The sequence below is a fragment of the Hyperolius riggenbachi genome, chromosome 9 (genome assembly GCF_040937935.1).
Source record: "Hyperolius riggenbachi isolate aHypRig1 chromosome 9, aHypRig1.pri, whole genome shotgun sequence".
Classification (NCBI taxonomy): Eukaryota; Metazoa; Chordata; class Amphibia; order Anura; family Hyperoliidae; genus Hyperolius; species Hyperolius riggenbachi.
The window spans coordinates 276,776,111-276,791,375 of record NC_090654.1 but is presented as its reverse complement, the minus strand read 5'-3'; the positions used below and the strand labels follow the sequence as shown (position 1 = coordinate 276,791,375).

The following is a 15,265-nucleotide window of genomic DNA, read 5'->3' as shown; positions in this document are numbered from 1 at the left end:
CGGAGTCGGTGGTTTCATGAACTGAGGAGTCAGAGTCAGATGATTTTTGTACCAAATCCACAGTCCTGATAAGTATTAGACTAAGGAGTCGGAGTCGGAGCCATTTTGGGTACCTGGATTCTGAGTCGGTGGTTTCATAAACTGAGGAGTCTGAGTTGGAGTCGGATTAATTTTTGTACCGACTCCACAGCCCTGGTGTCTGGTGAGCTAAATCTCTTTATGCTACACCCTGAGGAAGGGTGCTTTCTGGGGTTTAAGAATTTATAGAACTTGATGAATGGAGCAACAAATCATCTGCAATACTTCACTCGGGGCCGCTACTGTGTTAGTTTACATAACAATGTAAATTAACACAGTAGCAGTCGCGAGTGAAGTATTGCGGTAGCGATAGTTCACTGGAGCAGGGCCACCCGCAGTTAATGTTATGCGCATTGCTAAGGAAGCAATGCGTGTAACTAAGAAAGGCATCCTCCTTAAACGCCAGCGAGCGCTCCTATGTAAGATGTGCATAGTGCGCACTACTGCACAATATGAATCAAACCCAAAATGTCTTATTCAGGAACTTGGAGTTCAGGTTCTGGTGCTGGTTGATTCATTGTGGGCGGGAAACAACCTCCCATGCCAAAGTTGTCCACCGTTCCACCACGATGAGATTGTGCCCCACGCCTGACATGGCAACATACGTGAGGCAGAGAACGCACGCAGCTCGGGGTGTGGTGGCAGCCTTTCCACACAGAGGTCACATCTTCAGCATTGTTTCTTTGAAATGAACAGTGTTGACAAGGCCTGGAAAGTCCCAAGTGTGAAACAGGATGCGTATTTACAGGATATTTCTGTTGAAATCTCGTCTTAACTCCTTGGGCTGCGTAGAGTTATGTCTATGGAGACCTTAACCTCAGAACAGGCCGGAGTCAGATATCATTGCGTGGAAGGTCAGTGTGGAAGTTTAGCCGTATCTCTCGAAGTGTCCGAAGACAGAACTTCCTGCGCTGCCTGTGAGCGGAGAAAGATGTAGTGCTAAGATATAGCATGGCGGTGATTAGCACTCTAACCTTGCAGGGCTTGGTCCCCTGGTTTGAATCCCAGCCAGGACACTATCTGCATGGAGTTTGTATGCATTTCCTGTGTCTGTGTGGGTTTTCTCCATGCACTGCGGTTTCCTCCCACATCCCAAAGGTACAGATAAGTTAATTGGCTTCTCTCTAAAATTGGCACCAGACAATGATACATACACTACACGATACATACATAGACGTGACTATGGGAGGGATTACATTGTGAGCCCCTCTGAGAGGCAGTTAGTTACAAGACCATGTACTCTGTACAGCGCTGCGGAATACAGGATCTTCTCAAAAAATTAGCATATTGTGATAAAGTTCATTATTTTCTGTTATGTACTGATAAACATTAGACTTTCATATATTTTAGATTCATTACACACAACCAAAGTAGTTCCAAGCCTTTTATTGTTTTAATATTGATGATTTTGGCATACAGCTCATGAAAACCCAAAATTCCTATCTCAAAAAATGAGCATATTTCATCCGACCAATAAAATAAAAGTGTTTTCAAAACAAAAAAAATCAACCTTTAAATAATTATGTTCAGTTATGCACTCAATACTTGGTTGGGAATCCTTTTGCAGAAATGACTGCTTCAATGCGGCGTGGCATGGAGGCAATCAGCCTGTGGCACTGCTCAGGTGTTATGGAGGCCCAGGATGCTTCGATAGCGGCCTTACGGTCATCCAGAATGTTGGGTCTTGCATCGAGTACATTTGAAATCGGCGCCGGTAGACTTAGGCGCAGGATACAGCGCTATATGGCTGATCCTGCTTCTGCACAAGTCCGGGACGATTTAATTACTATTCCCCTTCCAGGCCGGCATGGATAGTGGGGGAATTAAATAATTCGGCTTCCAGCGATTGCTGGAGGCCGAATTATTGTGTTTTTTAAGCAACTTCGGCTCTGTCTTCTAACGGAGCCGACGTTACTCACTGAGCGCCGCTATAGACTGATTCCCATTACAGTCTATGGCGGCGCTGGCTGCGCCCAAATCTAGCAGCGCTGAAAAGCACTGCTCCGCTTGCATCTCTCAACTTTCTCTTCACAATATCCCACAGATTCTCTATGGGGTTCAGGTCAGGAGAGTTGGCAGGCCAATTGAGCACAGTAATACCATGGTCAGTAAACCACTTACTAGTGGTTTTGGCACTGTGAGCAGGTGCCAGGTCATGCTGAAAAATGAAATCCTCATTTCCATAAAGCTTTTCAGTAGATGGAAGCATGAAGTGCTCCAAAATCTCCTGATAGCTAGCTGCATTGACCCTGCCCTTGATAAAACACAGTGGACCAACACCAGCTGCTGACAGGGCACCCCAGACCATCACTGACTGTGGGTACTTGACACTGGACTTCAGGCATTTTGGCATTTCCTTCTCCCTAGTCTTCCTCCAGACTCTGGCACCTTGATTTCTGAATGACATGTAAAAGTTGCTTTCATCCGAAAAAAGTACTTTGGACCACTGAGCAACAGTCCAGTGCTGCTTCTCTGTAGCCCAGGTCAGGCGCCTCTGCCGCTGGTTCTGGTTCAAAAGTGGGTTCATGCTTCCACCTGCTGAAAAGCTTTATGGAGATGAAGATTTCATTTTTCAGCACGACCTGGCACCTGCTCACAGTGCCAAAACCACTGGTAAATGGTTTACTGACCATGGTATTACTGTGCTCAATTGGCCTGCCAACACTCCTGACCTGAACCCCATAGAGAATCTGTGGGATATTGTGAAGAGAAAGTTGAGAGACGCAAGACCCAACACTCTGGATGAGCTTAAGGCCGCTATCGAAGCATCCTGGGCCTCCATAACACCTGAGCAGTGCCACAGGCTGATTGCCTCCATGCCACGCCGCATTGAAGCAGTCATTTCTGCAAAAGGATTCACCACCAAGTATTGAGTGCATAACTGAACATCATTATTTGAAGGTTGACTTTTTTTGTTTTAAAAACACTTTTATTTTATTGGTCGGATGAAATATGCTAATTTTTTGAGATAGGAATTTTGAGTTTTCATGAGCTGTATGCCAAAATCATCAATATTAAAACAATAAAAGGCTTGGAACTACTTCAATTGTGTGTAATGAATCTAAAATATATGAGTCTAATGTTTATCAGTACATTACAGACATTAATGAACTTTATCACAATATGCTAATTTTTGAGAAGATCCTGTATGTTGGCGCTATATAAATACTCAGTAATATACACACACACACCAGTGATCCTTGTTCAATATTCACTTTCCCTTCTGCATTTTCCCCTAGAAGATATCTTTTCACCTTATGTTTAAAGAGACACTGAAGCGAAAAAAAATATATATGATATAATGAATTGGTTGTGTACTATGAATAATTACTAGAAGTTTAGCAGCAAAGAAAATATTCTCATATTTTTATTTTCAGGTATATAGTATTTTTTCTAACATTGCATCATTCTATAATATGTGCAGATTACACAACACTCAGCATTCAAAATTATTCTTTCAGAGCAGTCTGTGAACTAATGACCTCTCCTCTGGCAGAGAAAAAGTAAATCATTCAATAACACTTGAGATCATAAAAGTCAGATAACAGCCCTCTCCACGACTTTGAAAGTCGCAGAGCTTAACCTCCTTGGCGGTAATCCCGAGCTGAGCTCGGGGTATGCCGCCGGAGGTCGCCGCTCAGGCCCTGCTGGGCCGATTTTCATTCTGCAAAAAGCAGCACACGCAGCCGGCACTTTGCCAGCCGCGTGTGCTGCCCGATCGCCGCCGCTCCGCGGCGATCCGCCGCGTGCAGCGGCGAAAGAGGGTCCCCCCAGCCGCCCGAGCCCAGCGCAGCCGGAACAAACAGTTCCGACCGGCGCTAGGGGCTGGATCGGGCGGCTCTGACGTCAGGACGTCGACTGACGTCCATGACGTCACTCCGCTCGAGGAAAGCGAAACAAGATAGGCCGCTCATTGCGGCCTATCTTGTTACTTTCGATCGCCGGAGGCGATCGAAAGTACGGTTCAGGAGCGCCCTCTAGTGGGCTTTCATGCAGCCAACTTTCAGTTGGCTGCATGAAATATTTTTTTTTTTATTTAAAAAAAACCCTCCCGCAGCCTCCCTGGCAAAATAAATAAACCGCCAGGGAGGTTAATTGCTTTTTTGCATAGAGATAACAACTGGAGTTTCTTAACTCTTCCTGTACTGGAAACAATTAGACTGATGTATCTGATCTTACTGTTTTATTTCTTAGCTGTACTACACATACAAATCATAATATCATAATTTTTTTTTCGCTTCAGTGTCTCTTTAAAGCGGTTTAAAACTCTGACAACATTTTCAACAAAAATGTGTTTTCCTACTTGTTATAACCCATACAATTATCATATTTGCTTTTGTGCACAAGTATTATTATTCATTTAGATATTATAACTTCCCAAAGTTCAGTTAATTTATTTGTAAAGCTGCTGGTGCATTTTATTCATAACTGTTGTCATTCTGTTGTGAATGCTGCCAGCAGTGATTTCTGACCTGTGTTTCACCCCAGGACTCATCAGCTGAAGTCCAGCACAGCCAGAGAATGTTTCCATAAATGTATCGAGTAAAGAATGTGTACACAAGATAAGCTTAACAGCAGTTTAGATGCGGGTTCTCCCCGCAGAAGAAAGTCAGCCCTGTGATGTAACCCTTGGAATGCTGTTTTACTATAAAAAAAAACCATTGTGTTAGTATATTATATGCTGTAAATAATCTTTTAGAGCAAAGAAGAAATATATTCCAATATATCCAATATATATATGGATTATATTCCGCTTTAAAATAACTTTTCAGCGCTCTACGTCTACAACTGAAAAACTAACAAAAAGTTGGCAAAAAAGTCCTGCCAAAGTATTCTGAGTGTTCTTCTTGCTTGCTGGGGGCTTAATAGGCACTTTAGTAATTAGGTGTGAAAATATCATCTAGAAGAAAATGTGAATTGAATAATGGCCAGTGTAATAATTAGGGAAAATGGGTGACTAAGATCACCAAGTCTCTGATACGTTTTGCACATCACCATTTACTCAGACGTATGGGTGTCTGGATACATGTCGATGCGCAAAATGCATTAGAGAGTCAGTGGTCTCCTTTGACATGTCTGGGAAAATGATCACATCGCCTGACAACCCTCAGGAAGTTGGCTGCATTGTAAGCATTTCTCAGTAGTAGAGACTGCGGAGGGGACAGAATGCAAAGTCATGTCAAAAACCCACTGGTGTCAACCTAGAGGTAAACTAAAGGTCAAACAAAAACTTTTGGGCTAGCTCTGACTGAACTTGTGGAGAGCAGTTTGTGGACGACCATTGCCGAGTCTCCTTACATGTAAGAGTCTGTTCACTCACTTGGGAGCCGCACTGCCCCATTGCTGCAACAGAGTTCTACTTTAAAGAGGAACATTAAGCCAGGATTGAAATTCATCCCAGTCAGTAGTTGATACACCCTTTCTCATGAGAAATCTTTACCTTTTCTCTAATAGATAATCGGGGGGGTCTGATATTGGGGTGAACCCCCTCCCACAGTGTGATGTAAGGGCCATGGTCCTGACAGTTTGCAGTCTGTGAAGCTTGTTGCATTCTTAGAAATATCTGCTGTTTCCGACTTCCAAGCCATTAGTACTGTATACCTCTCTGTGCATGCAAAACAAAACAAAAAAACCTATATAGCTGATCACATTGTGTGTGTGTGTGTGGGGGGGGGGGGGGGGGGGGAGGGGTTAAAGATAGATGGTAGTTGGTGCTGTCTGCTTTGTTTCTTTTCTGCCAGTAGTATAGATGACCACCTGGCTCAGGGTGGATGAAATAATATGTCGAATTACATAGCTAGATTCAACTATTCCTTGATCTACTTTCTGTTTTTTAACGTCTCACTTTGAAATGTATTGATTTTTTTTTTTTACCCCTACTACTGTGTTTTGGTAACGTTCCTCTTTAACCACTAGCCTTGAATGCAGCGGTATACCACATCCCGCGGGAAGACTGTTCCCATTCCAGGGGTGTAACTACTCGTTGTCTTCTAATTCACAAATACGCATGACCTCCCCCTGCGGGAGTGTAGTAATACACTGATCAGTCACCGATCAACGTGCCTGTGATCAATGATCACTGGCATCAATGAAACTCAACTTTTTTTTTAATATGTATGTCATGAGGTATATTACTATTATTTTTGCAAATTAGGGCTTGTAATTAGTGACGGACACAAAACTCCAAAAATATACCTTTTATTTCCAAATAAAATATTGTTGCCATACATCTTACAAGGGATCATAATTTAAATGATGTAATAGCTGTAGCAAACGGGCAAATAAAATGTGTGTGTTTTATCTTCAGTAGCACGTTTTATTTGAAAAGTATAATGGATGAAAACTAAGAAATAATAGATTATTTTTTTTAAAAAAATTGTATTATTCCTGTTAAAGATGCATTTAGAATAAAACACATTTTCAGCAAAACGTACCACCCAAAGAAAGTCTATTTGGTGGTGAAAAAAACAAGATATAGATCATTTCCTGGTGATAAGTAGTGATAAAGCTATTGGGGAATGAAAGGGAAGAGCGCCGAAATGTGAAAATTGCTTTGGTCTGTACGGGGGAAAACGCCTCAGTGGTGAACTAGTTAGTTTCTCTATCGCTTCATACACAAGGATGATGTTTTGCGATGCGTTAGATTCGGTATTTACCATCCCTGGAAATGATGGTCCGTTCCGGTTTGTTAGTTCTCTAGGAATCGGTCTTTCTGACCTCTTTTTAATAACTTATAGGAAATATTCATTTTCATTTGTTCTTTTCTCGGAAATCTCATAAACAGGCCTCGCTACTGGGACACGCTTTTCTAAACGAATCCTCAATTTCCCTTAAGTGAATTAGTTCTAGGTGGGCAGAGAGCCGGCTGCGTGGACCCCCCTCAGCGATAAGCTCCTCACAGCAGCTCTACGGATTATTAAATGTAAATCAATTCTGCTCACTCTTAACGGTTCTCTTGAATTTCAGGTGTTTAAGGACAACTGCTGCCGCCGGGAGGTTCTTGCCCTTCAGATGTACTGCAGGAATGAGAGCCGGGGTTGCAAGGAACAGATCACGCTGGGGAATCTGCTGGTAAGGCCTAAATCTCCACTGTGATTGACGTATGTGGGGCGGGGCTGTGGATCTTTAGGCTTCAAAGCGGTGCTGCCGCACAGCAGTCGTCTGAGAGAGTTCAGCACTAAAAACTACTGGCAGACCAGAGAAAGCTAAACCATGAAACAACGTTTAACCCTTAGGCTCTGTTCACAGTGGTGCGTTGCGGTGTAACGGCCGCTTTGTGATGCGGCTTACCGCAGTGCAGTGTACCACCTATGCTATGTTCACGTCGTGGTATAACGGGTTACGGCATGGTAACGTACTGCATCCATGCAGTGCATTACTGCTGAACGCATGCATTAGGCAGCAACGGAGAGAAAATCAAGGCACTGCCCCCTTAAAAGCCCTTCGTTGCGGTGTGGGTTTATACAGTGGAAGGGGGCGGGGTTTGAGAGGGTGCCTGACAGCTGTTTCATGACCTTGTCGCTTCTTCAGAGTCAAAACTGCCTCTGAAGAAGCAACAAGGCCACAAAACAGCTGTCAGGCACCCTCACCCAGAAGAGCACGCACCCTTTGTCCTCAGCAGGTAGGGAGGCTCTCTGCCTGCTGCATTTGGTGCCAGTCCTCTGCACTCTTTTTTTTTTAAACCAGTACATTAGCAGGTACCGTGAAGTATACTTTTAGTTGACGGTATGCTTCACTGTATGTAACGTGCGGTACAGTGCCAACTTTCTACTTGACTTGAAATATGCAAATAATTTTATGATGCAGAATTATGCAAATGTTACTGCAAATCTATGTAGCTTGAGAATGGACCAATTAAATGCTTTCTCCTCACTGATGAAGATTTGGACATTTTTAATAAACAAAATATAAACATAACTGGCACTGGAGTTTTTAAAATATATCAGGCAGTCTAAGGGTTGATTAGGTCAGTCTCAGATGAATAAGCAATGCACAAAGTTTGGATGTATGGAATTTTTGCAGCAAGTATATTGAAGGTAACTGGCATTGACATTGAAAGTTTATTGGACAGACAAAGTCTCTGGTCATTATCCAAACTCCTCCCTCTATACCATCATCATCCACATGAGTTATGTAGGGTGGAGCTAGGCACCAGCCAGTCTGTCTCTGTGAGTACACCTGATCCCTCCCAGCTCCCCCTCCTGGTTGTCAGAGGACAGCATTGCAGCTCAGCATAGTCTCATCTTTTTTCAGTTTTTTTAGGGTGTAAATAAACATTGAAACCTTCTCACACCATCTCCAGTGGCTTTACATCGTACCCTTAAAGTGAACCTCCAGACTAAAAACCTACTCAACAGCACTGAAAAGGCTTGGTGTTTCTTTAACAGTTTTACAGCATCATAACTTTGTTTTTCTTACTCAAGCCTAATTTTTAGCTGCCCAGAAGAAAACTGCCCGGGCATTTTTCCCCTAATGCTGTGCAAAGCATGATGGGATTTCTGATGTTGTTCTTCTTATGCTGTTTTGGTGCAATTTTTTTATTTTGAATTTGAGATTTGAAGCCTAGCGCACGCAGCTGGGAGGGGCGATCAGGACACAGGACAGTTGGAACTGTGTCTCATGCTCCCTTTCACCTCCTTCAACCAAAAATATAGCTGCCCCCATGAAATCACAAACATTTGCCTGTTCTTTTAAAACAGGGTGGGTAAGAGATTATATTACCTATTTTAATTAACATAACTAATTTAACTAATGACAGTATGTTTGTTGTCATGTTATGTAGGCTGAAGTTCCCCTTTAAGGCATCCTCACTACTTGAATAATACTTAGGTGGTTTAGCTGTTACGCCTAGATGCTTTCAGCAGCTTTATTTTCAATCTCCTATGCCATCTAGCCACTAGAGTTCACAGTTTTCTGTGTTTGGTTTCTCATTTTGGATAGTAGAGAGCCAATAATGCCCTCTAGTGGCCAGAGACAGTGAAAGGAGTGAGCATGTATCTGTCAGAGTGCTTAGCTGCTGTTAAACAAGACTCCTAGCAGAATAATGTAATAAATTATAATGGTTGCAAAATCAGAAACCCTTCCTATATCGACTGTATATATTGCTGTATACTGACATATCCCCGCCCTCTCAGTGATGTCACAGCCTAGTCTATAATGTCATGCAGCCTTCTCCCCAGAGCACTCTGGGAGATCATGTGATGTTCCTACATAAAGGAAACCTAACCTGAGAAGTATATGGATTTTTCCATTTAAAATAATACCAGTTGCCCGACTCTCCTGCTGATCCTGTGCCTCTAATGCTTTTAGCCTGAGCCCCTGAACAAGCATGCAGATCAGCTGCTCTGACTGAATTCAGACTGGATTAGCTGCATGCTTGTTTCAGGTATGAGAATCAACCACTACTGCAGCCAAAGAGATTAGCAGGACTGCCGGGCAACTGGTATTTTTTAAAAGGAAACATCCATATCCCTCTCAGTTTAACAGAGGGGAAAAAATACACAGTGACTTCTGTGGCCAGTTGTAAAGATGCTGGTTTCTCTGAATAATCTAGGGGGTAATTTAAATTGATTACATTTGTAAAGGTTTTAAAATAACATAAGGCATGTAAGGGATTAATCATGTGTGTGTGTGTGGGGGGGGTTGGAGAGGCATTTTGGCTTCCTAAAATGTAGAAATTTCTTTCGGACTTCACAGGCCACTTAGATAAAATCTCTGGACAAACATCCTGCGTTTTATGAATGGAAGTGTAGACCGGCCCCTCTGTGTTCTCTAATCCTTTAAGAAAACTGGCGTATTTGGTTCGGTGGTCTTGTAAAATGAAACTGGTTTGTCAGGTTGGTGACAGCCAGGCAATGCAGGAGACAATGAGAGATAAGGACACCCTAAACCTCGTGAAAACTTAACCAGTCTCTCTGGAATCCGATCCGGAGACGGGGAATTCTAGGTTTACACGAGTGACACGAGATCAGATCCGGGCGCCCACCGATTTCCAAGAAACCACATATCTCATTAACTCCTGTACTGTACCCTGTGGCCCCAGTAGACTCTGCAAGGCACTGTGATATACCTTCAGGATTATTCTATGACCTCATGCAGCCAACTGATGCACTGGTTCAGAGCTGCGGCGGTGCTCCTCAACCACGCAGGTAAACTGTCTCAAGAATCAGCCATGAAAGATCTCGCAGACAACATTTGAGGGACATTTTTTTTTGTATTTGCGTTTTGCAATTGCCTTTAGATTGCATTGCAAAATGCTAAGTATTATTTAAAGAGAACCCGAGGTGTGTTTAAAGAATGTTATCTGCATACAGAGGCTGGATCTGCCTATACAGCCCAGCCTCTGTTGCTATCCCAAACCCCACTAAGGTCCCCCTGCACTCTGCAATCCCTCATAAATCACAGCCATGCTGTGATTCTGTGTTTACATCTGTAGTGTCAGTCTCAGCTGCTCCCCCGCCTCCTGCATAGCTCCGGTCCCTGCCCCCATCCCTTCCCTCCAATCAGCAGGGAGGGAAGGGATGCAGGCGGGGACTGGAGTTCTGCAGGAGGCGGGGAGAGCAGCAAACTGACACTATAGAGAAAGCTGTTTGTCAGCAGCGTGGCTGTGATTTATGAGGGATTGCAGAGTGCAGGGGGACCTTAGGGGGGTTTTGGGATAGCAACAGAGGCTGGGCTGTATAGGCAGATCCAGCCGCTGTATGCACATAATAATCTTCAAACCCACCTCGGGTTCTCTTTAATATAATAGTCCGCACGCCAGGCACTGATCATTTCTATTGACCAGTGCCAGGCTCAGCACATTTACTAACATCTTGCTTAATGTAGATCCCTTGAGAAGGCCGGCTACACTGCTTTGTCATTAGGAAGCTCTGTTTTCGGGAAGTGTAATTATTTGCTTACAGTAAACGAATGAGTGATATTATGTTTAATAACCGCACTAATGATTTTGGGAAAGAGCAGCAGGTATTTATTGCGGGTGACTCAGATTCCCACAGATAGTTATCGGAGATGCTTTCCATTTCTATAGGTGCCACCTGTAGTGTGACTCAATCCCATGTAATATGCAGGAACCTCTCATCCTATAGAATGGAATACAAGGAGAAGTTTGGGGGTAACTTTAAAGGGGCGACAATATTCAAGCATAAATAGAGGAGGAAAATACTTTGCATACAGATCTTCTAACACCAATCCTCCCCAATCTATATCTAACACCAATGGGCACTGCCAAAAATAACGGGCACTGGTACCACCCACTATATAAACTGCGGCTATAAATAGCAGGTGCCAAGGTGCTTGCTATTTTTATGTTTAAAGGGAACCTAAACTGAGAAGGATGTGGATTTTTCCTTTTAAATAATACCAGTTGCCTGACTCTCCTGCTGATCATGTGTCTCTAATACTTTTAGCCACAGCCCCTGAACAAGCATGCAGATCAGGTGCTCTGACTGGATTAGCTGCATGCTTGTTTCAGGTGTGTGATTCAGCCTCTACTGCAGCCAAAGAGATCAGCAGGGCTGCCAGGCAACTGGTATTGTTTAAAAGGAAACATCCATATCCCCTCTCAGTTAAGGTTCCCTTTTAAAGCCGGTATATTACTGTATTTTGACTATAAGACTCACTTTTCTTCCAAAAAGTGTGTGGGGAGGGGGAGAGAAAGTCACTGCGTCTTATAGTCCAAATGCTGGGAGTTCCTGACTTGTGATCACCTGACAATATGAACCTCCAACCCGCTGTAATGTCGTGGACTCCCCGTACTGTGCCCATGCAGAGGAGGACACGGGGACAAACAGAGGACATGGGGACACAAAGGGGCATAGAGCAAGACACAAGGGAGACACAAAGGGACATAGAGGGGGACACAGGAGGACACAAAGGGACAAAGAGGGGGACACAGGAGGACACAAAGGGACATAGAGGGGGACACAGGAGGACACAAAGCGACATAGAGGGGGACACAGGAGGACACAAAGGGACATAGAGGGGGACACAGGAGGACACAAAGGGACATAGAGGGGGACACAGGAGGACACAAAGGGGCATAGAGGGGGACACAGGAGGACACAAATGGACATAGAGGGGGACACAGGAGGACACAAAGGGACATAGAGGGGGACACAGGAGGACACAAAGAGGCATAGAGGGGGACACAGGAGGACACAAAGGGACATAGAGGGGGACACAGGAGGACACAAAGGGGCATAGAGGGGGACACAGGAGGACACAAAGGGGCATAGAGGAGGACACAAGGGAGACACAAAGGGACATAGAGGAGGACAGAGAGGGACACGAGGAACAGAGGAGGACACAGGGAAGACACAAGGGGCATGGGGTACAAAGGGGCCATAATCCGCTAGACGCCCATTCATCATGGATGCTCCAGGTTAAGTATATATTTTTCCCCCTGGTTTGTGTCTTCTAAACCTAAGTGCGTCTCGTAGTCCTGAGAAATATGGTAATAGCCGTAGGTTCTATATTGGGCAGTCCCATCGCCTGCTGTTTTATCGGACAACTGTGGAGCCTAAATTTACTTTTATAGCCGATATTAGTGACATTTTACATGGGTGCCCCTGGTGGCACCCAAATTTATGTGTGCACTGCACCCAAAGTTACGTGACCCCTCACAGCAGGAAGTCAGCAGGGATCACTGGTCCATCACTGAGTCTCCGCTGTTCAGGATGCATCGCCCTTATCGCCAGTCTCCAATATGTAACACTATAAAAGTGTTTATGAAAAAAAGAAGCATCCATGAGAATTCATCTCCAAATAATGCCTGCATTATCGAGTGCACTCATTTGTATAATAGTTACTCAGGATACCGCAGTAAAGGCCCGCGGTATGGTAATATAGCTCAGATTCTATATGGTGATTATCAAGTGGGTAATAAGGCATAGGACAACAGCTTATGCTGGATACACACCATGAGTTTCCGCGTCGCACACGGCCGTCGATACGTGTCGATTCGATTATTTCCGAACATTTCCGAACGAATTCCGATGATATTTAGGTCGAATGCCATGTAAAGTATGGCAAATCGACCTAACGATCCATCGAAGCTTGAATCGGACATGTCGGAAATAATCGAATCGATGCGTATCGATGGCCGCATCGAACGCGGAAACGCATGGTGTGTATCCAGCATTAGACGGACCGGATCAGCAACAGCGAAATAGTCCTTCAGCCAAAGGCCTTGATGCAACAACAAGGTACAGATAGATTAAGAACGGCGGTTTTGGCAATTACTAGGTGGTACTGTAAAGTTTAATTATCACCCGAAAGTTATGGTATATTGATGACATTTTGTCAGTGTCATCATTGATTCCTAAGTGCATGATGTTGGGCAAATCTGTACATTGTATCCTTTATTTCTTTTACAAATTGTTCCAAAAGGGACTAAAGAGTAAGATAGAAAAGACTGAGGCCTAGTTTACAGTGGTCACTTGCATTGCAGAACAATTCTGCATGTCAACTCCCTGCCCATACAGTTCTATGGGCCTGTTCACAGTGCTGCATTGTAACTGATCATGTTATTCTAACTCGCTGCATGCAGGCTTTGTATTAATGTCTATGTCCGTTCTCTGCTGCAGTTCACAGTGATTATAACACATGTTATGCAACTGACCACTGTGAACCTAGCCTAATGCTTTCAGAGTGATACAGTTCCTGCGTTTGAAGGGTAACAGTGCCCAACCAAAAAAAATCCTCTTCATCCTGTTCCAACTCCGGCAACATCTGTCTTGAGAGGTTACTCTGTGTTTGTTTCTGTGATCTTGATTAAAGAGAACCCGAGGTGGGTTTGAAGAATATTATCTGCATACAGAGGCTGGATCTGCCTATACAGCTCAGCCTCTGTTGCTATCCCAAACCCCCCTAAGGTCCCCCTGCACTCTGCAATCCCTCATAAATCACAGCCACGCTGCTGACAAACAGCTTGTCAGAGCTGGCTGTGTTTATCTCTATAGTGTCAGTCTGCTGCTCTCCCCGCCTCCTGCAGAACTCCAGTCCCCGCCTGCATCCCTTCCCTCCCTGCTGATTGGAGGGAAGGGACGGGGGCAGGGACCGGAGCTATGCAGGAGGCGGGTGAGCAGCTGAAACTGACACTACAGATGTAAACAAAGCCTCACAGCATGGCTGTGATTTATGAGGGATTGCAGAGTGCAGGGGGACCTTAATGGGGTTTGGGATAGCAACAGAGGCTGTGCTGTATAGGCAGATCCAGCCTCTGTATGCAGATAACATTCTTTAAACACACCTCGGGTTCTCTTTAAAGTGTAACTGTAGGGCATAAAATAAAATAAAAATTCTTTATTTTTATCTGGTAATAAGAATGCTATCCCGGCAATCCAAAAGGTAAAATCACTATTACTTTTCTTGTTGATAAATGATCATTCCCCAGTTTACCTGACTCTTATTTGGTAAATGGACAAAGAGGGATCCGCAGACCAGACCAGGTTGAAGTAAAAAGGCTGATAAGTTTATTCGAAAAAATCCACAGACAATGCAATAAAATCATAGGATCAACTCACACGTATCGGGCCTACCATCTGCTCTTAATCGTACAACTACGATTAAGGGCAGATGGTAGGCCCAATATGCGTGAGTTGATCCTGTGATTTTATTGCATTGTCTGTGGATTTTTTCAAATAAACTTATCAGCCTTTTTATTTCAACCTGGTCTGGTCTGCGGATCCCTCTTTGTCCATTCATCTTGTCATGGCCTGGCTTGCCTGATCCTGCACCGACTGGTATGATGTTTGGGGTTAGAACGTTATGAACGTTCCTTGTTGCTCTTTGGTACACACAAAATTTGGTACACAAAAAGGAAGTTGCAGGGCATGCTGGGTTGTCCTTTTCTGCTTCTCTGCTTCCCCTCAGACTTCACTAATGCAGCCTGATTGGCTGAAGCCTCTTTCGGAGGGAAATAGGCTTCAGCCCCTCCCACACCTCTGTTCCTCTCTAATTGGCCAATATTTCTCATGCTTAGGCAATGCACTTTCTATAGTGAAGGGTGGGCAAATCAGGCATAGGAGAGTAAGGGAGGAAATAACATCAGGATTTGCTTCAAAATAGCCACAGTTAAAATGGGAAATGCTAAGAAGGATTTTCTTTTTTTCTACTGTAGAAAAATCACTAAAATAAAAACGTGGACAGTGTAATAGTTATGTTATGTAAGTAGAGCAAGTATTTA

General features: G+C 43.9%; 1 protein-coding gene across 5 annotated transcripts in view; it reads left to right on the top strand.

The window, feature by feature from the left end:
* TRAF3 (TNF receptor associated factor 3) overlaps positions 1 to 15,265 on the top strand; it is a 208,500-nt gene that overhangs the window by 174,568 nt on the left and 18,667 nt on the right. For all 5 annotated transcript variants that reach the window (XM_068254623.1, XM_068254620.1, XM_068254622.1 and 2 more), the window contains exon 4: positions 7,045 to 7,149. In XM_068254623.1, coding sequence (XP_068110724.1) covers positions 7,045 to 7,149 — 105 coding nt within the window. The remainder of the gene's footprint in view (positions 1 to 7,044; positions 7,150 to 15,265) is intronic.